At 51.0% G+C, this 26767-nt stretch overlaps 3 protein-coding genes across 6 annotated transcripts; 1 reads left to right on the top strand and 2 right to left on the bottom strand.

The window, feature by feature from the left end:
- Positions 1-1775: 1775 nt before the first annotated feature.
- On the bottom strand, positions 1776-2676 carry EMC6 (ER membrane protein complex subunit 6). The gene is made up of 2 exons (XM_059147580.1): positions 2516-2676; positions 1776-2344 (listed from the first exon to the last, which is right to left on the bottom strand). Exon 2 carries the CDS (start codon positions 2306-2308, stop codon positions 1976-1978), a length of 333 nt encoding a protein of 110 aa, XP_059003563.1. The 5' UTR covers positions 2309-2344; positions 2516-2676; the 3' UTR covers positions 1776-1975.
- A 109-nt stretch (positions 2677-2785) lies between these two features.
- On the top strand, positions 2786-7672 carry TAX1BP3 (Tax1 binding protein 3). The gene is made up of 4 exons (XM_059147579.1): positions 2786-2945; positions 5927-6046; positions 6369-6446; positions 6764-7672. Exons 1-4 carry the CDS (start codon positions 2907-2909, stop codon positions 6899-6901), a joined length of 375 nt encoding a protein of 124 aa, XP_059003562.1. The 5' UTR covers positions 2786-2906; the 3' UTR covers positions 6902-7672.
- A 719-nt stretch (positions 7673-8391) lies between these two features.
- CTNS (cystinosin, lysosomal cystine transporter) lies at positions 8392-26731 on the bottom strand. 4 transcript variants are annotated; one of them, XM_059147578.1, is made up of 12 exons: positions 26392-26731; positions 23336-23415; positions 19258-19345; positions 17847-17931; positions 14719-14822; positions 14466-14597; positions 13588-13687; positions 13376-13495; positions 12217-12309; positions 10124-10241; positions 9708-9822; positions 8392-9367 (listed from the first exon to the last, which is right to left on the bottom strand). In XM_059147578.1, exons 2-12 carry the CDS (start codon positions 23394-23396, stop codon positions 9286-9288), a joined length of 1098 nt encoding a protein of 365 aa, XP_059003561.1. In that variant the 5' UTR covers positions 23397-23415; positions 26392-26731; the 3' UTR covers positions 8392-9285. The 4 variants fall into 4 exon arrangements, with proteins under 4 accessions (XP_059003561.1, XP_059003557.1, XP_059003559.1 ...); XM_059147574.1 differs by having other exon boundaries at positions 12139-12309; positions 26392-26726; XM_059147576.1 differs by having other exon boundaries at positions 12139-12309; positions 19258-19336; positions 26392-26723.
- Between the last annotated feature and the right edge of the window lie 36 nt (positions 26732-26767).

Genomic DNA, 26767 nt, shown 5'->3' with positions numbered 1-26767 from the left:
CAATAGTTTTTTATAATAGTGAACATTTCAAACAACTTTACTGCCTAGTGATAGAGAAATGGTTAAATCAGTTTATTCCACTGCCCCCTGCCCCCCACGGCCCCAACCTCCCAATCTAGTAGGACTGCCTCTTTACTCCATATCAGGAATGAACTTTCCCTTTCCATGCAGAGAAAAGCCCTGAGAGGACAGGGAGGTTGAGAAGGGTGAGTATGTGTGTGTCTCTTCAGTGGTGTTCTGAGACAGGGTTCAGAGGTCACTGGGTGAGGGAGGCAAAGCGGTGGCCTCATCTGTTTCTTTCCTTCGTGTGCAAGGATGTGGTCCAGAACCCCAAAGGATTCATGAGGCCTGGGTCCCAGACCAATCTCTGTTATTGGCCACGGGACACACAACTGTCTATAAAAGGGGACTTGGATTCAAGTCCAGATCCTCTTCTGATTCTTTTGAAAAAACCCAAATGTGATCACATCATTTCTGGCTAAAACTTCCAAAGACTTCCTCCAATTGCTCTAAGGATCAAGGCCAAAATCTCCACTGTAGCCTTCCATGATCTGGTCCAAGTCCTGGTCCTAGTCTCTTAACTCTCCAGATACAGGCCAAACTCCTTCCTGCCCAGTGGTCCTCACATGTGTGCTTTCTTGTGAAAGTAGCCCCTTTTTCATACTTATTATTCAACTTTGAGGTCTCAAATATAATTTCCTCAAAGAAGACTTTTTTTTAGAGATTTATATATTTTGAGAGAGAGACAGACAGCATGAGCACAATGTGCAAGGGAGGGGAGCAGGGAGAGGAGAGAAGCAGACTCCCTGTCGAGCTCCTAGCCTGAATGTCCATCCAGCGACCCCTGAGATCATGACCGGAGCCAAATCAAGAGTCACTTAACCGACTGAGCCACCCAGGCACCCCTCAAAGACTTTATAGATCCCCACTCCCCAACCTGGGCTCAGTTTGGGACGATGTTCTGTCTTCCCAGCTTACCATAATTTAAATATTTGTGAAATTAGGTAACACTGGTCTTCCCAGTTAGACTACAAATTCCACAAGCAACAAGTTTACTACTGTAACTGTAATACAATATGTATTTCTCAAATATCTGTACTTTATTCTAGGATACTCCCGACAAGAAGAGATCACGGGTTAGCATATAGACAGAAGCATTACACTACAGTCTAAACATGCCCAAAGTTTAGCTTAAATGTCTTCTATCTAATCTCCATTAGACATATTCTAGAAAAGAGCTTGACCGTATTTAAAAATGGAAATAACAGTTAACTGTAACTAGATGAAATGGACTGTAATTCATAGCTGAAAGCAGCAGTTACTGAGAAGGACAGCTTGGATCTGAAAAGGTACACTCAGCAAGGACAGCAAGAGCAATGAAAAGGCCTGTATTTCAAACTTGGCTCTCTTTCTAGCTGTGCCTCTTATGGCTGAGGTATAGTTAACCTGAGCCTCTGATTCATCAATGAGGGATAATAATTATATCTACCCCATAGGATATTGCTAGAATTAAATGAGATAATGGGAGTAAAAGGTACAAGGCACAATGCTTGGCATATAAGAAACGCTTAATATTAACTGTTATTAGTTCTTGGGATGTTAGCAGTAACTTCTCTTTCCTTGGACCATAGTGGCCCTCTCTGGATGTCTTATATGTAAATGCGAGGAAATTACAGAAGGCTAAGACCCAGCCCAACCTCTCTAGGAGTCAAAACTCAGCCTTCTGCACCCACGCCAGACATGGGGTATGAGTTAAGCGAGGAAAATACTCCACGGAGTGTCTCACGCTTCATTTAATCTGAAGAATATTACAGGCTCTTCGTCTTCAGATATAAATTACAACGTTACAGAACAAGCAGCGAATTCAACAACTTAAAAACTAAGTTTACACGGTGTTAATTTCTGGCGACAGTCCTCCCAATCTGTGTTTTTTTTTTTTTTTTTTTTTTTTTTAAAAAGTCATCCCTGTCCCCATTCAGTAGACGTGCACCATGCCATAGAGGAACGTCCAGAACAGGACGTAGGTGAAGAGGCCTCCGATGAGACCTCCTGTAAAGAGGGGTCTTCGTGATTTAAAGTATTTGTTCCACCTCCTTCCCGCTTTGAGAATTAAGAGCAGGGAGAGCAGGATGGAGGCAAGCAAGTAGAAGATGAAGCCGTAGAGGCCGGTGAGGCCGAGGATGCCGGCCGTGGCCCCCGACAGCGCTGACACTGAGGTCCGGCAGTAATCCAGGACGGCGGCGTTGCCTCGCACAGCTGCCTCGCTGATGAACGGCGGCCCTTCCCGCTTGGCCACCACAGCGGCCATCGCATTCGCCGGGGCTCAGCCTGTTTTTTCGCGGAGCTGCGGAGGAAACCAAGTTACAAGTGACCCCCCGGAGCCTGGCGAGTTACGTTCACGGCGCCCCTCCCCCCGGGACTGCCAAGACCTCACATGACTCCTGGATCTCGGACCTTCAAAAGACCCAGAGAAGATTTGAGGGCTCGGGCCGGCCCACCCAGGCTCACAAGTTACCTGCAACGCGACGGCGGATACAGACACTTGGCGTTCCTTCAGACGGCCAGCGGCAGAGACTCGGTCAGCGCCATCTTGCGCTGGAGGTTGCTGGGAGGATCTACGCTGCGCATGCGCCAAAGCCTCGCTCTCGCCCCCTGACGCGTACGCCGCCGGTGCCCACCCCTCCCCCGCCTTTCTACGCTCCCTCCCCTCCCCGCCTTTCTACGCACGCACTGGGACTTCCGAAAGCCGAACAGCGCTCCGACCCGTGACTGGCTGGGGCTTTGTTAACTATTCATGAAGGGGCGGCCCGAATCGGGGTGCCTTTGTTAACCGGGGAGGGCGCGGCTGCTGGGATTTTCGCTGCGGGCTTCACTGAGTTGGGCTTGGTCTCCAGATTGGGGTCGAGATGTCCTACGTCCCGGGCCAGCCGGTCACCGCCGTGGTGGTGAGTGCGCTCGCGGGCTTCTCTTGGTCTTGGCTTGCCCCCACTTTCCAGTTAGGAAAACTGACATCCCAAACAGGTTGACAAAGCGTTGAACCCAGAGCTGTTGCAAACCTGCGGCCAGGGTTCCGGTCCCGGCTCTGTCCCAGCGGGACCGCGGTCTTCCCCAGCCAGGCAACAGAAATGGCTGGGACCCAAGCGCCCCGAACAACCTGAATCGCGATCAGATCCCGCGCACTACCGCCACCTCGTTGGACTTCATCCAGCCCGCAGGGGCGGGAAGGACTGGGGAGAAAGTCCCCAACTGTGGGAGTATCGGGAGAGCGCCCCCTTCCCGGCCCGAGTCCCCAGCTGGGTAGCTGCGGGGGGCGGGCGCCAGCCGCGACATCCGTGAGTCGAAGCCTCTGGAATGAGGAAATGCTTCCTCCCCTGTGGGAGACACCGCCGTCGCCGCCGCCCAGAGGGAGATTTGTGGGGTGGAGGTGGCCGGCGCCTGACTAGCAGTCCCTTATCCCTCCCGTCCAGCCTTGCTTGCTTGGACCCCGCGCCGCCCGCCCCAGAGTGGAGGCGCCGCAACTGGCTCGCTCCTGCTCCAAACTTTCCCTGCCTCCGCAGCCCCTGGGACAATGTCCAGGTTCCCCGCCTGGCACTGAGGAGACCAGACCCTTTGGGGGCTAGCTCAGGCCCCTGGCTCTCCCCACTGGCTTGTCTCGGGTGCCAAATGCTATTAGAAAAGGTAAGGGGAGGAAGAGACTGGGACATTAGATTCAGACACCAGTGCCAAAGCTGAATGGGGCCGGGAGGCAAACTCCGAGGCAGAGGTGGGGAAACTGAGTTCCGGAAAGAGGTCTGTTCACGTTCAGCCCTAAAGGAAGCCCTCAGGAAGAACCCAGATCTCTCTGAGAAGAGATGCCTGCTGGGTAGGTACTGTGTCAGATGGAAGTCCCAGTCCTGAAGCCACGGGACAGACTGCAGTATCTCAGATGGGTGTGCAGGGTAGTCAGGCGGTGACAGGGTGTGAAGCCACTGATTAAAGTGTCCTGTGAGGTTGACCTTAGAGAACCAGCTCTAGCCTTAGCTAGTAAGAAACATTTCTGCACCTGCAGACAGCTGTCCTACGCTTTACCCTGACTGCACCAACCTTGCTTTTCAAGATCCGTAGCTGCCTCTAAGAGGGTCAGGTTTGCTTCTTAGATTGGGGGTGGGTGGGCGTGGGGGAGATGGGGCGTGGGAAAGGCAGTGTAGGGGAAGCACAAGAAAGGGGCAGTTACCTGCCTGATAATCACCTTAGTCTGGGAGAGAGCCTTGTCTTCCAGCCTAAGGGCCTGTACTCCCCTCTAATCTTGAGGGTGGGGCAAAGGTGTGCAAAGGTGTGTGTTGGAGGAGGTGGAGCAGTTCTAGAGGAGTTCACACTTGGGCAAATGGACCTAAGTCTAGTGGGCTTCCGGAGTCACACTTCCTGCTGCCCCTCTCTCCTGTCCTGGCAGGTCATTTGGCCTTCCTCAGAACTCTAAGACCATGCCCTCCCAATTCTTGTTAACACTAGGAATATTTCTGAAAGTGGTGGGTGGGGTCTGGCCTCTCTCTCTGGTGTTTTGGATTGAGGATGGGGTAGGGGTGGCCTCCTCCCTAGTCCCCGCCTAAATCCCATGTGATAAAAGGTGATACCCACATTTTGAGAATGTTAAAACCATTTTGGCTTCTCTGAACTGTGGCTTCATAGGTCCATTTGCCTTCTGCACACTTGCCTGGGTAGCTCCTGGCACTCCAAAATGCTTCTCCTTGTGTCCCCAGCTGAGAGTTGTGTTCAGCCAGGCCACTTGGCTGGGTGCTCCCCTTGACTCCTGTCCACCACAAGCAGTCCTCAAGTTTGTTGATCTCACTTTCCAAGTAATCATGTCCCATGTCCTCCACATCCCAAGGCTGGAAGATATCCATTTCCTCCTGAGTGCCCAACTGGTCGATCGTTCTAGCATCAAACCTGACCATGATCAACCTTATCCCGGGACTCCTGAGAGCCCTACCTAGTAGGCCCAGAATCAAAGTTAGGTGTCCAAACTCTTGTCATTCCTTTCAATGTCTGGTTGGTACAGGTCAAGTCACTTCGGGTATTTTTTTTCTTCCTGTTAAAACTCAACTTTTGGGGTGGGGTGATCTGGTCTAGCTCCTACACTCTGGTGATTGGAGGGCTTCTGCTGAGGGCTTTGAAAGGAGCCTAGCAGTTTGGGGACCACAGCCGCAGAGTATGGTGGGAGAGCTCTAGAACCCTTTTCTGCCTCCTACATGCATTAAGAGCAGGGTCTGGGCTTACAGAGAACCCCTCTCCCTCTTGCATGTGTATTCCACAGCCTATCTAATCTGGCTTCAGTCTCACCTCACCTCCCAGTTCTAGTCCTGTAGGGTACACTCATCTCATGGACATGTATCCATAGCACCTTCAAGCCTCTGCTCTTGTCCCTTGGCCAGGACTACACTTCCTCTTCTTTCTGTGCAAGTTTGAACTTCTATGCTTTTCTGGAGCATCTTTAGTCTTGCCCTTGACAGGGTTGGCTCAGCAATGAGCTGCCTCAACAAGGAGTACCTGCATTTTTTTTTTTTTTTTCAGGGCCTGACCCCTTCTGCCCTGTGTGGTCCCTCCCCTGGGACACAGGCCCCCATCTATAGCAGCCACAGCCTCCTGGCTCTTGGACCAGGAGCTTAGAGTATATGTTGACTGAAGCTGGTGCCTGAGACTAACAGGAAGGTCTCAGAGGCTAGGACAGAAGGTTACGTAGGTCGGTTGTTGTGGCTGAGTTCTGAGTCTTAACCTTACTCCGCCCCAGTCTCCCAGTGTGGTGACCAGCTGGAATTCTGTAGACGGCTTTGGGCTCCACCCCATTGGCATGACTCTGAGCTGGGCCAGCAGCCTGAGGCTGCTGCTGGACATAGACCAGATTCATTGTCCACATACCCACCTGCCCCCACCCTGTTTTTTCCTTTGCCAGCAAAGAGTTGAAATTCACAAGCTGCGTCAAGGTGAGAACTTAATACTGGGCTTCAGCATTGGAGGTGGAATTGACCAGGATCCCTCCCAGAATCCATTCTCAGAAGACAAGACAGACAAGGTGAGGGGGACCAGGGTCCACTGGGGACAAAGGCCTGAGATGGTGGGTCTCTGCTTCCTGGGCCTTCATGGAAGGAGCAGAGCTCTGTCTTTCAAACGGTCCTAAGAAGGTTTAAGAAATGATAAGCAGGGATAGGGGTGGGAAATGGACCTCCCAGCCCAGGAGGAACAGCAGCAGGGGCCAGAGCATGGTGGGGCAGCCTTGTCTTGGCACAGCCTGTGCTGGGGGCAGACTTGGTGCTGAATCATTTGGATGGCTGGGAGTCTGCCATGCTGGGCTTTGCTCTCTGGACTGGGGCTGGACCGGGGCTGCTTTTTTCCAGGGCATTTACGTCACACGAGTATCTGAAGGAGGCCCTGCTGAAATTGCTGGGCTGCAGATTGGAGACAAGATTATGCAGGTAACACATGTTCCAGAGGAGGAAACCAAGGCTTGGGCCAGAGGCTCTGGGGTGCCAGAAGCACTAGGGGTCAGGGGCTACCTTTGCCTCCTGGGGAACTTGGGAAGCTCACTGAAGCACTTTGGAGCACATGCTGGAGTTGCCCCCAGAAGGGAGCAGTCTCTCTCCTCTGTGTGCCTCCATTGTGGCACTTGGGATCCCCCAGCCCAGAGACATCAGCTTGGGAGACTGGGTGGGCCAGGACCCCAAAGCCCATCCTGCTTCCAGATCCCAGAGGGCAGAGAGCTGAGGTAGGCTGTCTTTTCTCCTTGGGCCAGGTGAATGGCTGGGACATGACCATGGTCACGCACGACCAAGCCCGGAAGCGGCTCACCAAGCGCTCGGAGGAGGTGGTGCGCCTGCTGGTGACACGGCAGTCGCTGCAGAAGGCAGTGCAGCAGTCCATGCTGTCCTAGCAGCCCGCCGTGGTCCCGGACTTGGGCCTGCCTGCCTACAGTGACACATGTCCACGCTCTGTCAGCACCTCGTCCTGGCTTCTGCTAAGTACTGGCCCCTGGCTTGGAAGGGCCAGAGCTGGTCCCAGAGGCCTGTCCCTGGGACCTGACCCAGCCTTCCTTCCCCACCTCCCACCACTGGCCCCAGGCTCTGGGACCAGCTCTCATCCTCAGAACTATCAGGCTGTTGGCCTCCCCAGACCCTGGCAGTGCCCAGATGGGCAGGAGGCTGGGGAATGCTGGGTGAGGCCAGCCTTTCCCACACTGAGCCCTGGCTCCAGGGCTTGACCTTGCCCCCAGGTCTCAGCTCTGCAATGACTATACCCCATGTTTTTTTCCTGCTTTCCCCAGCAGGGACTTGACACACAGCCAGAGACACTACAGAAGTTCGTCTGAACGGAAGCCAGGCAGGCTCACAGTTTACCCCATGGCTTCCCCAGGGTTCACCTGCTTCAAAGATTTAGATGAAGTCCAAGGCTGACATTTCAGGGCAGTTCTCAGGACTGCCAGTTCTTTCTATACCTGTGGGTTTAACTTTATATTTTTTTAATCACAACTTTGATACAGAAGCATTTTTACCTTACTATTTGGAGATGCCAATTCTACTTTTGAATTTAGCTTACTAAATCACATATGGGAACAGCGTTGCTTTGGTTCCTGTGGAAATGGGGTAGTATGGAATTGCCCCTGCCTGACATCTCGGGCCCAAATAAACAGTGCTGGAATTTACAAGAGGTTTTTGCTGAGGCATGGGGTACGGACGTCTAGGGGTGGACGGCAGCTACTCCAAGTAGTCCAGTACTCCAAGCTTCGGTGGTAGGGCTGACCAGCCTGGCCCCCAACCACTTCTGAGATGAGACCCAGCTGATGCCAGGCCTGCCCGTTGCTGTGTGGCCATGGCCACATCTGTAGGAACATCTGGGAGTCGCTGCACTGGAAGTGGGGTGGGGAACTCTTCACTTCCCCTAGCTTGTGCTCCATTTGGGGCACTAAGGGGTTCATGGGAGAAAATACCTGTCCTCAACGACTCTTGAGAGCATACAGTTTATCACAGACAGGAGTGCAGCTGCACATTTCCAGAGGCTGTGATCAGATGAGATGTGGGTAAGTTGGGAGATTACCAGGGCCTCTGCCTGGCCCAGCACAAATGCCACCCCCCCGCCCCCGCCGGCACTGCGAGAGTGCCCGTAATCCATCCAACCCATGCTCACAACCCCAGCTTGAGCAACATGCCCTGTACAGACATGGTACCCACACGACCTACCTGGCCCTGAGCAGGCAGGCATCTTGCACTACCCGAGAGGCTTCTCCGATGAAGTGCCCCATCAGCATGCAGCCAGCTCGCCATCACTGTGTAACTCATGCGTTTCCTTACCCGAATTCTCCCCAAGTCCCAAGGATTGGTTCTTAAGCCAACACACCTGCCTCCCACATCTGGTAAATGCTCAGTGTGCAGAAAGGAAACAAATCGGGTTTTAATTAAGGATACAGGCACCTCATGTTAATCTTGCAGTAGAAAGTCTGAGAGTGAAGTGACAAGGCACATCCTGGGACCCTCCCCTCCTGCCACAGGAAGGACAGATGCCTGGGAGAAGAGGGAAGGAGGTTTGGAATAAGAGCTGGGCCCATGAGGTGTGTGTGAAGTGGTGTCAAGTTCTTAAGGGAGGCTCCTGAGTAGCCAAAAAATTGGTGAGTCTCAGGTAGGTGTCTGGGATAAGTGAAGGAAGGGTCCAGCCCCTCCCCGACATGGGAACTACTCTCAACATTTGGCAGGGCTTACTGGCCTCTAAGGCACAGACTGGTATGTGTGTGCACGCACAGACGTGTCCTATACTTAGACACAAGATAAGGAGCAATTGAAGGGGTTTACATAAGGTCCCTGACTCTGGGGAAGTAGAGGTAGGCAGAAGGTGAAGAAATTTAGCCACTCACTTCAAAACATCCCTCCAAAAAATCCAAAAGGGGGTAGTATGGTAAAGATCCAGAGGGACTGGGCATAAGCCTAGCTCAGAACCAATCTGTTGGGCACCTCAAGGTTCCGAAATCCAGTTTCTTTACCAGACCCTAACCTGGGCCGCCTGTGATGTGGTTGTGCATGTTGAATTATGTAGAATGATGTCAGGAAGGTGGATGCTCAGAGCATGTGGCCTTCAGAGAAGGGACCCCCGCCCCAAGGCCTAATCCCAAAAGTCCTGTCCCTCTGCCACCAGCACCAGCACCTCTGAGTCCATTGGCCACACCACCTGGCTGCTTGGGTCTCTGTGAACACACCAGTGGCAGCAAAGCACCCTTGGCTCACAACTGCGGGATCAGTCCTTCAAGCTGCTCCCAGAAACACTGGTCACTTAGGTCAAGGCCTTCGGCTCCAAGCTCAGCACCCAATCCTGCCTGGGACGGCTGTCAGAACCCGTGTGTGCTGCCTGAAGCCTTAAAGAAAATAGAGACGGTGGCATCAAGATGCAGGAGGGCCAGACGCCTGGCCGGCAAGGCCTGGGAGGGACCTTCAATGGTGTGGTTTTCCATCTCAAAGCAGAGTCAGCCATCTGTCTCAGAGGGAGGCTCCTCCCAGCCTGGCCTGGGACAGTTCTGGCTGAGGGCAGGCTGGTTTGTGTGTCAGGTGTTTGGCCTTGAGGAAGAGAGCACTTGCAACACTGTCAGCACACTGAGCCAGCCCTGTGCTCCAGGCTCTGCCCCAACCTTCCTGGAGGGCACAGGACCTGGGGCCATTTATGCTGGGGTCCCTGGGTGCTAGTTCAGTTGGTCATACCCTGGTTTATTTCTGTATAAGCAGAAGTGCTGAATGAAGAAGACCACGTCGAAGAAGATGGAGAAGATGCCAAGTCCAAACTTGGTTGGGTCTCCGAAGATCAGTGTCCACTGGTCTGTTAACAGCCACAGGGGACAGAGTTTGGTTTTAAGTTGGCAGCTCCCAAAGCAGCTGGAGGATGTAGGGGCTGCCGGGTGATGGCATGGGGGGGGGAGGTGTCCTCTTTTGCCCAGGAAACCACAAATCCTCCCACTGTAAAGCCCCTTAGGTGAGTCTCACCTTGAGTGCTGGGATTGGATCAGATTCCTAGGCTGAAGGGCTGGGGGTGGATGGGATGGAGAGATATCCCAGGAAGCCTGGCCCCACCCTGTGCAGTCAGCCCACCAGATGGGAAGGCAGTTTGCTGGCTGACTTACCATTGTTGTAGGACTGCAGGAACATCTGGAGGAGGCTGAAGCTGCCCCCAGTGAAGTCCAGAAGCACGTTACCAATGCTCCAGCCCTCGGTGCTTTTGTAGTAAAAGTTCATGTAGGCCTGGGTCAGACAGAGGACGGCAGTGAGGGGGCTGGGTGGCCGCCTCTTAGACCTTGTGACCACCACTCCAAACAAGAACAGCTCTAATTCCTCCCACTCATGTGCTCAGGCCTCAGCACCAAGGAACACAGTGACCTTTGGGCTCTGACAAGTCCGCCAGCAGACGGAACAGTATGGGCGGGTCCCTGTGTCTCATGTTGGCATACAGCAAACAGCTCTCCTCCTCTCACCCCTGCACCTCACAACTGCAAAGGAGGGGGAGATGTTGCTTCTCCATCTTTATCCTTCCCTGTTCTGGGATGAGACCCTATCCTGGTTTTCTAGCAATGGATTTTTCTTCTCATTTCCAGTGAAGGTGAAACCCAGCCTGGACTTCACGTTGTGCTTATGAATATGGGCTGGGGGTCAACTGCCTGGTCTGGGATCCTGGCTCCACCACTGGAGGGAGGTTATCTTGGGAGTGCTATCTTGGGAAGTTGTAACCTCAGTTTTTTTCCATCTGTAGAGTGGACTTGACTACCACCTCAGCTCTGGCTGGGCTCTGGAGACTGCATCTCAGGCTTCCTAGGTCTAGTTGGGGAGGTCCACTTGGACATCCGCCCACTTTCTACTGCCACTGCCCCACATCCTTCCTCCAATGCCAGAACCCTCTGGATTTCTTTGACTGGGGCAACTTCCCTATCACACAAGAGGTGTAGCCTCCATAGTGGGTCTTCTCCCAGGTTTTCTCTACATATTAAGTCCCCTTCTTCATCCTCTTCCACCCTCTCTCATGCTTGTGGCCACCTCTCCAGTCTTGGGACAATTCCAGACATCTCCAAATGGGGCTCCTGCCTCCTGGGTTGACCAGGCCCAAGCCTTCCCACACTCAGGGACTGTGGCCCTACTTCCCTCAAGACCTCCCCCCCAACCCCAACCATTCCGAAGCCTTCTTCCCTAGCCCCCTAAGGCCTGGCCTTACTATTTTTATATTTTAGAATACATTTTTTCTGGCCCTACCTTTTCAGCTTCAACAGTGCTTCTTGCTGCCTCCCGTACTTCTCTGCCTATGCTGCTGTGCAGGTTGCCCCTGGCCTAGAATCCCCCTCCTCTCTTGCCCACAAAATTAAGTCCTGCTCATCCTTCAGAGCCTGGATCTGTTTCCATGCCCTCCAAGAGACATGCCTTGGCTCTTGGAGGGCGTGGATGGATGCTCTCTTTCCTGAACCCACGACATACAAGGTTCTCTGTAATGGGGAAACTGAGAAGGAGGCTCCTCCATGGGTAATGGGGTGAGTTACAGGAGGCCCTAGATTCAGGGGTGGAGCCTGCCACTGGCAGCTACTTCACACCTCCCCCTGTCCTGGGCCTTTTGGGCTAAGGGGGAAATCATGTTGGACTCTTAGATCTCCGAATCTGAATAGGACACAGTACTTGAGGAAGCATGCTGAGGGTCCCTAAGGTGTATCCTGGATGGGACCCCTAAGGAAAACCTCTCTGGATAGGATGCTGGGCTGCCTCCTCTCACTTGCTCTTTCCCAAGTCTCCTGCCGCTGCTTGTCAGGGTTATCAGTTATAGCAACGGCGGGCAAGGGTGGTGGTGGGGGGGAGAACTGATGTCCTTAGGAAAGATGGGGATGGAGAGACAAGGGACCTGAATAACCTGACTCTCAGAGCTGTGCAGGGGCTCAGAGAAGTCTCTAATGACCCTCAGGTGACTGCGGGCCCCAGGGAAAGCAGTGCTTACTGCCAGCTTTCTGCTAGGCCCTGCTCTGGCTGGGCTCAGGACTTCCACTGCAACTTTCCATTCACATCCCCACACCCCAGCTACAAGCTGCCCAATGGGAGCAGAACCTGCACCCTGTTGTGCCTCCCACGCTAATGGCCACGTGAAGAGTAAGGAAGGCCCTGGAGGCACCTGCGGAAAATACTTGACCAGCGTCACTGCGAGCTTGATGTAGGAGAAGCAGAAGAGAAACTGCAGCCATGTGATTACCCCAACTGCAGCCAAAATCACGGTGATGAGCACGAAGACCCATGAGAGCACCAGGAAGCTGATGGTAGGCCAGGACACATGCTGGTTGCCTTGCTGAGGATGACAGAGAGAAGCAAAGGGAGTAGATGGTAGGGGCTGGGGTGGGGGCATAGAGAGCCCAGTACCAGTCACACCCTTGTCACTCTCAGGGTCCATTTCAGTCCTTTTTAGATTTTCCAGAGCTCATTTTCTTCTTGTTCCCACACTGCAGAGCTGGGTGCCTCTCGGAGGCCACCAGGAGCTGGGAATGTGGCCTGTAACACACGAGAGGCCTGTGCCTTATTCCATGATCCAGGTAGACCTGATCACTTCTGGAACCCATCCCTCACCCTATCTTGCCCCAAATCAGGCCTTCACCCAGCTTCACAGCCAAGGGTAAGAAAACCTAGAAAGTTCGTGAAGGCAAGAGCCAAGCAGTCCCTAGCTGACCTTGCAGGTGCAGAAGGAGCTCCCCGAAGGAAGCAGTGTATCCACAGGCAAGTGAGACAAAATGTACTTATTGGTGATCCCCTGAAAATTGCCCTAATGGTGCCTTTTCCTGCTGAGTCACCTTCCAGCTATACAGCCCTCCAGCAATACGGCTGAGGCCAAAGTTTCTTCAGCATGGCAAGCAGACCCCTCAGGAGCCTGCTCCCCTCTCTGGGACCCCGAGCCCCAGCCATACCCATTTGTTCATAGTGGCTCTCATTGCCCCTTGGCCTTCACAGTTGTGCCCTCCAGCTGGGGCTGCCCCACCCTGGCCTCTTCCCCATCACCATGGCAACATCACTTAAATACTCTGGACCACAACTCCACCCCACTTCCATGCTGCCCTCCTTCCCTGCTCCTCCCTGGCCCTGTCAGGGCCTCCAGGAGCCGCCTGTGTCCTCCCCTCCTGCTCAGTTCTCCATCTGATAGGTCATGAACGCCTCTGTCCCTCACCCCAGACCTGGGGTCCTGAGGGCTCAGGTTCATGGGTGTCCCTGGTACACAGCACAAGGCCAGCTCTATTATCTCCATCTCAGTGAGTAGACACTGAGTTTCTACATCTTCTGTAAAACGGGAGGAGTGGGGAGCAGGTGGTGGGGGGGTGTTGGCCTAGGCAGCCCGAGGTGGGGTGGGTACCAGATTCATCTCTCACCTCATAGAGGAAACACTGCACCATTACAACCAGGGTCAGGGCGACTGCGTGCAGACTGAAGAAGACATCATTATTGTCCACAGGGTTCACTCCATTGGGATATTTGAGGAAAAACTGCTCCTGGTTGAGGGGTTGGGAGAAGCTTGGGGGTGAGGTGCAGCCCGGCTACCCACCAGCTTGGGCCGGGCTGCAGTGGGCAGGCAGTGCCATACCTTAATGGAGGGTACCCAGAGGAGACCAATGTTAAACACGCTGTAGGCCACGAAGCCTGTCAGGTTCAGGGCCACGAAGTCAAAGCTTAGACCAATGACACTGCAGCATGGGAGCAATGAAGAGAAATCAGGGCAAAGGGTGAGACTGGAGGGAAGAGAGGGGACAGAGCTTCCAGCACAAGGGGAGGAGGGCCCAGGTCTCCCAAGGACAGCACCGCCCTCAGGTCCCTCTGCATACCCCAGTCAATGCCACCCAATCTTGCCCTCTTGGGAAGCAGTTTCCTTCCTCCCGCCCGCCCTCCCTCGTCTCCTGCCTCTTCAAGTCCTGGCCCCACAGGGAAAGTCTTGGAGGCCTCCTCCGTAGAGGAAGCATCTTCTTTCCTGGCTCCCAGCTCAGCAGCCCCCCTACGAGGCCCATCTGGTAGAGGTGACTCAAGAGATTTTGGGTCCTTCCTGCGCAGAGACACAACTCTAGGCCCACTGTGTCTTTAAAGTCAGGGTGGGGCGGCTTCACCTCCAAGGCTGAAGGACCCAGCCTGGCCCTGCTGCAAGACTTGACACTAATTCCTCCAGGGCTGGGTGGACCAAGAACAGAGCAGATGTGGTGGACTCCCCCCAACCCTGCCCATTCTCCCCTTCCTGAAAAGCCCCATTTTGTTGCTTTCACACAGAGGAGCTGAACTGGGTCACAGACCAAATGCCCAGAGCTTCAAGTCCTGCCACAGGCTCTTAGAGCTTTCACACTGGACACTTTCTAGAAAGGGCAAGAAGAGAGAAGAGCAGAGGAGGAAGTCTGAGCCCATGCCGCGTACAGCCTCTCTGGAATGCCTCCCACCTTACTAGCCTCTAGTGACTTCACATCAAGCTTAGCAGGTTACCTTTTCCGCCTCCAGTTGGTGATCACCTGCGGGTAGAAGGAGATGGACCAGGCCACAAAGTAAATCCAGCCAATCACCTGGTTTATGGTGCTAATGATGTCACTGTGGATGACCAGGAAGCGGATCCTCGGGCTAGAAAGAGTTTGGGGACTGAGATGAGCTGAGGCTGGGCTTGAAGGAAACACCCCTGTTCTTAACACTGTCAGCCTCCCGTCTCATTGCTTAAGGCCCACTTGGGCTAAGGTCAGCCTACCCAGTCTGGTTGGAATGATTTCCGTGTAGATAAACAGTAACTTGTCCAACATTTTGAGATGTCACTTGAAAAGAGGTATTTGTCACTCCAGGAGGCACCACAACCTGTTAAGAAAACTGAATTCAATCTGGTGCTACAGTTATTAGGACTTCAATGTCCAGCTCTAGGAGTGATGAGACAGACCACACACAGTCCCTGCCTTCTAAGAGCTTACCAGTAAGAGGGAGAAACACTGGACCAACTACCTGCATGTCCCCCCCACCAATACCTGTGTGTTAGCGGGCCCTCAGGCCTTCCCCTGCCCCAACTACCAGGGAAGGCAGGATAGCTCTTCTCTTCCTAACCATGAGATCTTAGGCAAGTTATTCAAGCTCTGACCTCAGTTTGCTCACCTGTACATGGGGATGAAGTGTCTACCTTACAAGGCTGCTATGAATGGCAGAATGTCCATAAATACTATGACTGCTATTACTTCCACTTCTTTTATAATGGAAGGCTCCTCAATGCCCACAAACGATGTCTGCCCCATGCCCAGTGCAGCTGCCAAGTGATAAAACAGAAGAGGTGCACACAGTAGACCCCCTTCAGGGAGAGAGAACATTTTCCCCTCCTTTCTGACCAATAATTATCAAAAGCTCTCCTCTAAGAAACAGTACTTGAAGGCCTGCCTTCAATATCTGATCTCCCAGTCACCACCACCAACCCCCGACATTCTCAAATCTCTCAAGTGTGGCAGGGAGCAGAATGATATACCTTCCCTGAACCTTCTCCCCCACTTTGTTCCCTGGATATTGCTCTGGGCCCCAGCCTCCACCCATACCACAGGCACTGTGAAGATGCAGCCATTAGAATTCAGTGGCTTCTTTATGAGGATCCTGGAAGGTGTTTTTAGTGCTGGAAACCAGGGGGCTTTGGTAGAACAAGTGAAATGGTTTAAGTGGCTGCCGCAAAGCCCAGAGTCCGATTCGTGGCCTGCCTCGTGCAAGCTACATCCTCATGCCGTGTACTACTCTTGGCTACTTTTTCTTATTTTTAACAAGTTTTTTTGGTAATGTTGTTTGTGTATTTGTTAAGTGGCCACTAAGTCCCTTTAGGAACCAGGCAGGAAGAAAATCGGTCAACTGGAAATCAATGGATACAAGGCAGAAGGAAATAGTAACTATCACTATCTTTTTTTTTAATTATTAAGCTTTATTTTTAATTAATTTTTTTAGAGACAGCGAGAGAGAGCATGTGTGTGCCAAGTGGGGAGGGGCAGAGGGAGAAGAAGAGAAAGAATCTTAAGCAGTCTCCACACTCAGCATGGAGCTTGACACAGGGCTTGATCTTAAGACCTTACGATCATGACCTGAGCTGAAATCAAGAGTCAGGCACATAGTCAACTGAGCCACCCAGGCACCTCAAGAAACTTTATTTTAAGAACAGTTTTAGGTCTACAGCAAAATTTATCACTATTTTTTACTGAGTGCTTTCTTTCTACATGCCAGATACAATTCTAGAAATTTTATACTTGCTTTTACTCCTCACAACCCAGTCAAGTAGACATGACTAAGGTTACAATTAGGTCTACATATGAGGACTTGGCGCTGTATTGGGTGGACTACCTTATCTGAGATTCCTAGACTGCCTGACCCCCAAATTCTATCTAGTGGTTTCCAAAGAAAGGCACAGGGAGTAGATAGGAGTGCTTGAACTGGATGGGGGGTGGGAGGCATACAGGTTGGCCCCTGGAAAGTGGGTTGGCGCCCATACAGATCATTCTATAACTGGATTTGATTCCCACTATATAATTTCTTAAAAAAATTATAGTTGACATACAATGTTATCCACCATTAAAGTTACATAAAAATGAATCATAACATATGTGCAGAAAAGTACACACATCACACCTTGATAAAGTGACAACCACAAACCAAGATCAAACACGCAGGTCAAGAAATGGAACACTTCCAGCACTCCAGAAGCTCTCTTCTACTCCTTTCCAGACTCACCTGATCTGCAGGGGAAACTGCTGTGCTGACCAACACTACGGATTGGTCTTGGCTGTGTGTGCACTTTAGGCACAAGGAAGCACACAGTGTGGGCTTCTCTGTGCCAGGCTTTCCTTGCTTAAGATTACGTTTGATTTTTACTGGCCCTAAACTAGGTGATTGCATCATTCCTCAGACTCTAAATTTGATCTGTGTCTCAAACCAGACCTCAGCTGGGTGCCACAATCTGCTGTGAGAACCAATGGCTTTTCTTACCCTACGGCAGGCTTCGTGCCCCACGGCAGGGGAAAGTTGAGAGAAATGGCTCTAATGAGGTGTGCTGTTCACTAGAGGGTGAGACAGAACTGCCCTCCCACACAAGTCCCTTCTGGGTTGACGCCCTTTATTTGACCACATGCTTCAGTACTGTTTTCATGCTAAGGGCCTCAGAGCCAACCCGTAGCCCATCTCTGCAACCACACAGGTCCTCACGACGAGCTACGTAGTTATCCCTGCATCTATCTTGTCTATTTTTTTTTTAAACTCTTGTTTTTTCTCTACATTGCTGCCTTCCCTACTGATATTTTTAATCTAGTCAGTTAGTAATTGGCTCAAATGTTTGTAAGGTAGGAGCAATGTGTATATTAACAGATGAATACATAAGGGCTATGAACAGTTATCATTAGCATTTGGCCTCAGTTTTTGGAAATAACTTTCAACCAGTAGAATCTCAGAAGAGTGCTCTGCGAACTTCAGTGTGGACCTAAATCATCTGGAGATCTTGCTTATATGCAGGTTTTGAATTAGCAGGTTTGGGATGGGGCCCACAATTCTGCATTTCTCATAGATTTTCAGGTAGGGATAGTACTGCTCTTCTGCCAATGCCCTCTAAGCAGTCAAGTTTTAGAAAGCCATCTTATTAAGAATTTCTTCTACATTCCCAGAACCATTTTTGCCTCAAATTTCTTGCTACCACCCTCCTCATTCCAACTCCATGGCATAAAATGCCCATCCTCAAAGACAAACAAAGCCCAAATCAGAGATTTTTAGAATTATGGAACAGGAGCAGCCCACGGCTTAAAAACAAAGTGGCCTATTTTGAAAAGCACTTACTTAAAAACTATTTTGTTAAAATTAAAATTAAAATTCATTACTTACTTCATCGGGGAGCTCAAGGATAGTAACATTTTTTGAACGAAATGTGATTTGAAAAGTGATCACCAAGGTTGCATTTAATGGATGCCTGTGGAGGATAAAAGGCTGATTACTGCTGAGAAGTTGGACACTGTGAGATCTCAACCAATCCTCTGAACTTCACATCGGGCGTGTCACTGCTCAAGCAAGTAGGGATTTTGGGTCTGTCCCTTCTCAAGCAATTAGTTAAGTGCTCTGTGCTAGGCCCTTGAGTGGTCGTGGTGGGGTCCTTGCTCCTAGGAGCTTTCCATCGCTATTGGGAGACAAGAGGCCCACAGGGACCAGAAGAGAGCATGAGAAGGTGGGGAACGGGTTGTGACTGCCAAATGAAGTGTCCAGAGGCCAACAGGACCATGCCATCTGTTCTGATAGAGAAGGCTTTCAAGGGCTTGGGTCTGAACAGAGACCAGTGTGTCCCCAGAAAGCCAGGAGACATGTATGATGGGAGTAGCTGGTGGTGTCCTCAAGTGTGAATGTACAGACCTGGGGTTCATTTGGAAGGCTATGGAAAGCCACCTGAGGATTCTGGAGAGGGGTGATGTGGTGAGGGGATGGCTTTTCAGATTTATAAGGTGTCCATGTAGAGGGGAGGCAGGAGCTGGGACGGAATCCAGGTTCCTATCAAAGCTTTGGCTGGAGATCAGACTTCCCAGGAGAGGTGAAAAAGGGCAGAAGGGTAAAGAGAAAAGGACAGGATTCTAGATCTCGGGGAATCCTCATGGCTGGGAGGCAAGAGAAGGGTGTAGCAGTGAAGGACAGGGAGGAGACAGGTTCTCTAGCAGTCTATACTAGGTCGATACCTCACAACTGAACCAGCAGATGTTAGCCAGTAAGACTCTCAGACAAGGCCAGGTGGGAGTGTTGCCATGAATGGGGTCACTTTGGGGTCACCCAAAAAGGTCACTTCTGCTTTTGGAAGCGATCTTCCAAAAAGCTTCCAAGCTCAGCTCCTTGACCTGTGACCTGCAGGGCTCTCAGCAAATACTTAGAGCCTTGGAAGGGACCACTCTGAAGCATCAAATGCTGATCACTCAAGGTCACCTCAGCCAAGGAAAAGGTTCCTGAAACAAGGATTCATTGGCTGGGAGTGGAGAGACTCTAGGACACGAGTCTGCAGATCACCTGCTATCATGCCATCACCTTCCCCTGGCTTTTTTTTTTTTTTTTTTTAAAAGCTTATTTTAGTTTTCTCAGGACAGAAGGGACTTGATGACCCCATACAGAATATCCCCTGGCCCTCGGGTTCTCTGGCTTGTCTTAAAGTGAAGGGGCAAAGGTATCACACTTAAAATATGAACAGAGCCAGGGGTCAGCCTTGACCCGGCCATGGGGTGAATGAACTGCCTGATGACAAGAGTTGGGCCCAGGGACTTACTGAAGGGTGATGCTGATGTTGGCTGAGCTTCCATTTTGCAGCTTCACAGTGGGAGGAACAGTGAGGTCGACTGTCGACTCTAGAAGGACTCAAACCAATGTCAAATCATTAGGTCAGAGAACTTAGGCTCACAAGGAAGAACTGGTATGAGGATCCCCAATATCTGAACTCATGAGCTCTGACTCGGGACAACCCCCATCTTCTAGGAGAAGACATGGAGGTCCTGAGAGGGTGGGTGCTGGGCCCGGAAACCTGAGCCTTCGTTATGCTCTTCCTCCTTCTGCTGCCAGAGAGAGGCAGACATAGGCCCAAGCAGGAAACACCGTAGCTTCTTCTTCCCCACACTGAGAAGCTCTGAGGCTGAGTGACCCAGAGTTTTAGAATACTGGAGCCCAAAAATTGTCACACAGGAATTCAAGCATCAATCTGGGACTGAAAAATGTAGACTTGAACCCCCTCTTCAGATGGGAAAGCACTGGGATTTCCTCTGTTCATGGAGCTAAAATGGCCCTTTAGAACTGGTCCAGCCCTTTTCTGTACTCTCAGAGATACACAGGGCCCAGCTACCTTGTTTCCAAAGAACCCCTTTGGACTCCGTACTAACTTGGCCTAAGCCATTCACTGGTCCCCTTCCTGAGGCTGACTCTACTGGGGAGTGGGGGGAAAATGGTGACTACCATGGTCTCACTATCAGTGATTTCTTTTTGGCACTAATTTGGCACTGTTAATGCAGGATAAGGTAGACAAACAGGCCTTGGGAGTGACGGAGAAAGCAGGTTTAGGAGGCCAAATACCCTAGAGCAAATTGGCCATAGAGCCCGAGTGATTTAGCCTCTCCCTGACCTCTTCCTGTGTTCTTTGGGCAGCCTACACTCCCACCCCACCTTACTCCCAGGTGTACTCAAAGCCCCAGTCACCTGTCCACCTCACCTCCCTTACCTAAGGGCCTTCAGGGTTACACAAGGAATAAGGAGTGGTCATGAAGCTAGACTGGGCAGGAAGGGAGCCCATGGGAAAGGAGCTCAACTTGATTAAGATACTCCTTGTAGGGGGAACAGCTGTAGGCAGGGCCCAGGTTTCTCTCCTCCTGGTTCCCTCCAGACAGGAGATCAAGAACTGAGATCAGAAGTTTTAGGTGTTCAGGCTGGAAGGGAACTTAAAAGTTCCGGATAAAACCTCCACTGTCTGATCCCCCTTTTTCATTATTCCTACCGGGAAGTTGCTCTTCCTCTGCCTGAACATTTCTAAGAACGGTAACCTCATCTCCTGCCAAGGAATCGGCCAGCCTGGAACTTTGTACTTCTGGGCCTGGCTCTGCTACCTGGGGCCTTGGAGGGCCCCCTTCCCCACAACAACCCTGCACCATGAATGTGGACAGACGCAGGCTCTGTCATGTGCACTTGCAAGTCTCCAACAGGGAGAATCCCACAGTCTGAGGTCTCTAGTCTCGGCACTCTCCTCACATCTGCCTGGCTGGGCCCCACTGAGTGGGTATGTTCCCATGCTGGTCCTGGCAGAGGCCAAGCCTCTCAGAGCTGAGTGGGACAACCCCTCCCTCATGTGTAGCCTCAGGTCCTGGAGGCAGCTTTGGCAAGTCTGTCCCTTCTTTTTCACACTCTTGATAGTAATGTTGAGGCTTTCTTCTGGGCTTGCACAGCTGGGAGGTGGTAGGACTTAAGGTCCCTGTTGTTATTTTCTACCTAGAGTTGAGGACGACATCAGATAAGCAAAACCACTGACAAGACAGTGCCCAGGAAAGACAGTGATGCCAGGCAGCCCCCACATCTCTGGGGTAACCCATAACGGGCCCAAAGGTTCTACTGGGCTGTGGTCATGGCAAGCTAGAGATCCGCGTGGCCTTTGCTCTTCCATATTCTTAGCATTTTACAAGAAGAGGCTGTGAGCTTCTGAGAACCAGATCATGGACTCTTTGCTTTCCCCTCACTGAGAGTCCCTGGAGACAACGGCACTCAGCAGCTGAGAGACTGGGCTCTGAAGTCACACAGTCTATCCGCCTTTGTCACTCCCCTGCTTCCTTCCTTCCTTGTTTATAACTTCTATGTGGGCCTCTTTCTTCACCTATAAGGCGGAGGGAACTGCACTACGTACTTCACATGGGGCTGTGAAGATACAGTGTGATAGAGTTTGTGACACATTTCTTATGTGGCCTGAGGCCAAATAATTGCTTGTGACTGTTCTCATCAGGTCAACACACCAGGACATTTTCAAGCTCAAGATGGCAGGCAGTTAAGAAAACAGGCATCGTATCCAGGGAAAGTGCATTCTAAAGTTTTCCCTGGGGCAACAGGCTCTGAAAACCATAAGAATTACCAAACAAGTCTTCATGAAATCACCCAAAGTTTCCCCTGAGGCAGGGTATTTTTAAAATTTTTTCTGAAGGAATACTTATTGGCATCTCGCACTGTGCTTCCCATCACACCCACTCTGCCACACTGCTAACCCATTGTCTAATTATTGTAACAGTGAGAGGTGGGTATCATCATTCCCAATTTGGATATAAGGAAACAGAAACCCCAGAGGGAAAGTGTCTTGCCCACACCGCTCAGAAATGGAGAGGCAGGATTCAAACCCAGGCCTGTTGGGCCTGAGGCGAGCTTCTGGCCACTAGGTGGCAGTGCCTCAAGATTCCACCCAGAGAAGTCAGAGACTCCTCTGCAGTCCTTGATGACCAACCCTCAGAGCAAAGAGAAAACAAGCAGAGTTAAGATTAGAACCCCAATTATAGTCACTTGATTTTATGGTGTTTACATCATTCTTTTTCAATGATTCAGGAAGGATGCAAAGAAATAAAACGGAGCAAGGATCCTGTGCAGGTCCCACCTTTGGGGATGACTTTTACCCTCTCCTGGGCCGAAGTTTCCCCTCTGTATAACGCAGGTGGTGGTGGCCAGATGCGCTCTTTCTTCCTGGGCTTTATGTAAAGCCTGACAGTGCAGGTGTGACACACACCTGAGCCTCAGGCCCAGAGAATATGAACCAGCAGGTCTGGAGTGGGGCTCTGGAATTCATGTTGAGAAACACCAGGCTTCATGGTACTACCTTTCCTTTCTTGGAAATTGTTTACCCACAAGGTGTGACTGCAAAGTAACATGGCTGACTATTTAACAAATCTGGAAGAGCCGTCAAGAGGCTACATGACTGTTACGGTATCGCCACTGTGCATGGCTCTCAGGAAGCTTCTGCAGGATTTGTATTGTGTGTACAAGGGTCATTTGAAATCTTTAGTCAGGGATTTGAAGATATATTTGATTTTTTTAAAAAGATTTTATTCACTCAATAGAGAGGGAGAGAGGGCCCAAGCAGAGGGAGTGGAGAGGGAGAAGGAGGCTTCCAGGCACTCTGAGATATATTTTATTTTTGACAATAGCTAGCTGATGATCAAAATAACTGGCCTGCCATCCTAGGAGTGTAAATACTTTCCATCCTTTTCATTGTTTTTCAGCAATGTTTTCGGCAGTGGGAGAATTGACAGAATGATACAGGCCTCTAATCTAAGGGCCCTGCTGCTCTCACAAACCTCATAAGGATGCCCAAACCCCAAGGTATTTTTTGACAACCAGCCTGTGTTATGTGAGGCCCTTGTTGCACTTGGGCTGCTGCACCCTGTTTCTTGGTTTCTCACTAAGAGAAGGTTTTTTCATCTTACAAGAGGATGCTGGGAAGACTCCTCATGTATCTGAGCCTGACAGAAGAACCAGGTGCAACAAGGTGGTGACTTCGTTTGCTTCTGCAGCATCTCCTAGGACCTAGAATTCCTTCTGTGAGGTCCACAGAGTACAGAGTTGTTGGAGCACCTCAGTTTGACTTTGGTGGTACAGGAAAGGTAACAGGGACCTCATGAAAAAAGGCCAATTATTTGCAGAATCATCTGGATCCTTGTGAAAGTCCTGAACCCCATACCTGCATCTGTTCCACCACCCAGCGGTCATTTGGCCAAGGAGCCGCAGACACATGCAGGCCAGACAATCCTAAACCCTTGGCTATGAACAGGTCTGGCGACTTACTCTGTTGCACCATCTCCCTCTTTACGAAGCTGATGACGCACTTCTAAACTCACCACACTTCTCTATGAGCTTCAGGGGAAGAAGGATAAAAATAATCAGCCAACTCCTTATCATGTTCCTCAATTTCAAAGAACTAGGAAGAAAAACAAACATCAAGAGTTCAGGTTAAGTTTGGAGCAATTCAGCAACAAATGGACAATATGCCAGCTGGAATCAAGGCACATAAAGGACGTTCACCTCACGCTTGTGACCTCATCATGCGCTTTGCATCCCCAGCTCAGAGGTGACTGGGGGGGAAGGGGGTGTGGAACACAGCTTTCTTTGATATGTGGAGCCATGGGCTCAGAAAGTGTAAGTGTGTTGTGTAAGGTTCCACTCTGAGGAAGTAGAGAACTACTAATTTTTTCCCTCTTCACCTGCTTCTTGTAACTAGTTAACAAAAAGAAAGAATGCAGTTTCATTGCCTGGGTTTTCTTTCTTTCTTTTTTTTTAATGTTTGTTTGTTTTCAAAAAGTTATCCAAACTGTGGTCAGATATTTGACTTGGTGAACCTATGAACCCTAAGGAAAGGAACTGCATTCCTTGTCCCGGGACAAAAGCGAAAGGGGCTAATGCTACCCAAGGATACCAGGTTAAGACTTTTTCATTTAACAAATGTCACCTTGCCAGGACTGGCAGGGATCACACATGATAGGAACCCAGGGGAAACTCACTGGTTAAGTGAGGGAGATGCACTACGTAACACCTATAGCCCAGTGTACAGCAGATGAACCACAGGTCAAGATGGGGCAAGTCAGCATGGATGTCTCTAACTTGTCTGTACCTGCTGCCTTAGCATGTAGAGCCTAGACCCTCCCACCTGACAGCCTCTGGGGATTCCTGCAGGCACAGCTAGGAGAGGGCTGTGTGGAAACACCTCTCTGGTTTCAGTTTTCCCAAAAGGCCTCAAGGTACCTCTTGATACACCCCTCCCTTCAAAGACGTCTTCCCAAGGGCTCCAGCCTGCCTGATCTCTGCCTGTCCCTGTCTCTTCCAGGGGTCTGTCTTGTCTGAGCAGCTCCCTCTGATCTGTTAGGTCTTTATCTCAGGAGCTTTCACACTTCTGTCTCTGGCCTCCTCTGGAGTCCTTGCCTTTGATGCTGTATCTCTATGCTCTCTACCACCCTCTTTTCTCTCTCTCTCTCTCTTTCTTTTTATTTCTTTTCAGCGTAACAGTATTCATTGTTTTTGCACCACACCCAGTGCTCCATGCAATCCATGCCCTCTCCAATACCCACCACCTGGTTCCCCCAACCTCCCACCCCCAGCCCCTTCAAACCCCTCAGATTGTTTTTCAGAGTCCATAGTCTCTCATGATTCACCTTCCCTTCCAATTTCCCTCAACTCCCTTCTCCTCTCCATCTCCCCTTGTCCTCCATGCTATTTGTTATGCTCCACAAATAAGTGAAACCATAGGACAATTGACTCTCTCTGCTTGACTTATTTCACTCAGCATAATCTCTTCCAGTCCCGTCCATGTTGCTACAAAAGTTGGGTATTCATCCTTTCTGATGGAGGCACAATACTCCATAGTGTATATGGACCACATCTTACCACCCACTTTCTGTACCCTGACCTGCAGGGAATTGCTCTCCTGTGTCTGTGGAATGACCACAGGTCTGCCATTCACTCTTGCCACTCTCTGCTCCTCACACCTCCCTGTGTCCCTGTCCCATAAGTTCAGGATTCAGAATGTTCCTCAGGGTAAAGTCTGGGTTTTCCTCCGGAAATCAGGTATGAATCAAGCCTAACCAGCTCCTCTCTCATCCTGCAGGAGTGGAATGTGGACTGGGAAGCTTCAATATTTGGTTAGGAAAAGTCCTCTAGCCCCAGGGGCTGAGATACCTTGGAGGAAAGACACCAGGACAGATACACATTGAGAGGTAAGTTGATTAAAATGTCAGAAAAAGGTCAGAGTGATATGTATACACTAAAACTATGTCTTGTGAATGCTACAAGGTAGAAATGGGAGAATTTCATGGCCATGGGCTCTGTCAGCATGGCCCTCTTCCTGTGTAAGTTCTATCTTCCAGGCTCTTCAGATACCATTTTAAGAAGTCTCCCATTCTCAAACCACAAGTTCCAGGAGCAACGTGGGGTCAGGGGTTTCCAGCTGCTGTCAAGTATCTGACTTAATCATGTCAACTATTTTACAACCTGCAAGTCCTTGAGTCTCCTTCTCTTGTGAAACACAGAAAGTGGCAAGAATGTGTGCCCGGCAGACAGACTGCATCGGTTTGAATCTGGGCTCCCCAAATGTTAATTAGGGGCTCTACTTAACCTCCTCAATCTTCAATTTCCTACTGTGAAAACAGGGGCAGTGAGACTACATCATGGGACTTAAGTGAAATGAAATGCAAAACATGGCTTGTGGTTCTCTAAAGGGGGACAGTACATAAACTGATTAAATCAATGTTATTAAAATTTCATGATGGTGGGAAGGAGTTCATTAGAAAAAAAAAGTTGAGAAGCAATGTTGTAAAATGATCATTACCGTTGCCTCGGGCACCTAGCAAGCTCTCATAAAGCACAGATAATTATTTTTCTCAATTCTTTGAAAAGGTTAGGGCCCAGGCAGTTGTCCTCCCTTTCCCAAGCCTGAAAGCCCCTGAATGCAGGGCGGAGTCTCATTCTACCCAGTTCCCCAGAACGCAGACCGGCGCTCAGCACACCAGCGCGGGTTCGTGGAATGGGCTTTCCAGCATCTTCTCCCTCCAAAGTAATCTGCAAACTCTGCGACCCATATTCAGGTCGCAACTAACTCAAAGGCGGGAGGGGGCTTCGGACTTGCACTAGGGTAGAGCCACCCACACCACCATGGCAGCCCCGTGTCTCTTGCCTCCGCTCACCACCACGCTGGCCTTTCAATCTGGAGGCTATAATGGTGTCTCGAGGCCGGGATTCCTGGTAGGTGATGGAACCCTGGCGCGGCTGGAGGGGGAATTTGAGCGGCTGGAGGGGGATTAGACACGCCGCAAGATCCTCAACCGACTTACAGTGCCAGTCTTTAACCCTCTGGGGTTCGGCCGGGTAAATGGAGGGAGGCTGTTGGGGCCGCGCCGACTCTCACCTGAGATCCTCTAGGATCAGGGAACCGACCACACCGGACGCTGGATCCGTTTCGGACTGTACCCGCTTCCCCCGGCAGTCTGACTTTGGGTGAGGGCGGGGCAGAAGTCACCTGACTCCAGCCACCTGATTCTCGGCGATGCACTCTGGGAACTGTAGTTTAGTCTTAGCTCGACAATTGGGCAGGATTGGGGCTCAGCAGAGGGGCCTAGGCGCCTTGGCAGGGATGGGGGCTCGGGTGAGTGGGTGGCTTAAACCACTTTTGGGTACACAGAGGCTCTCGGAGCCCCGAGTGCCTGTCGGCGAACCCTGCGCCACTGCGACGAGTGAGGCCGGGGAGCGAGGCCACTGTTCTAGAACGGCTGTCATGGGGAACT

This window comes from Mustela lutreola, chromosome 15 (assembly GCF_030435805.1).
Source record: "Mustela lutreola isolate mMusLut2 chromosome 15, mMusLut2.pri, whole genome shotgun sequence".
NCBI lineage: Eukaryota > Metazoa > Chordata > Mammalia > Carnivora > Mustelidae > Mustela > Mustela lutreola.
This window is presented reverse-complemented; position numbering and strand designations above follow the sequence as displayed.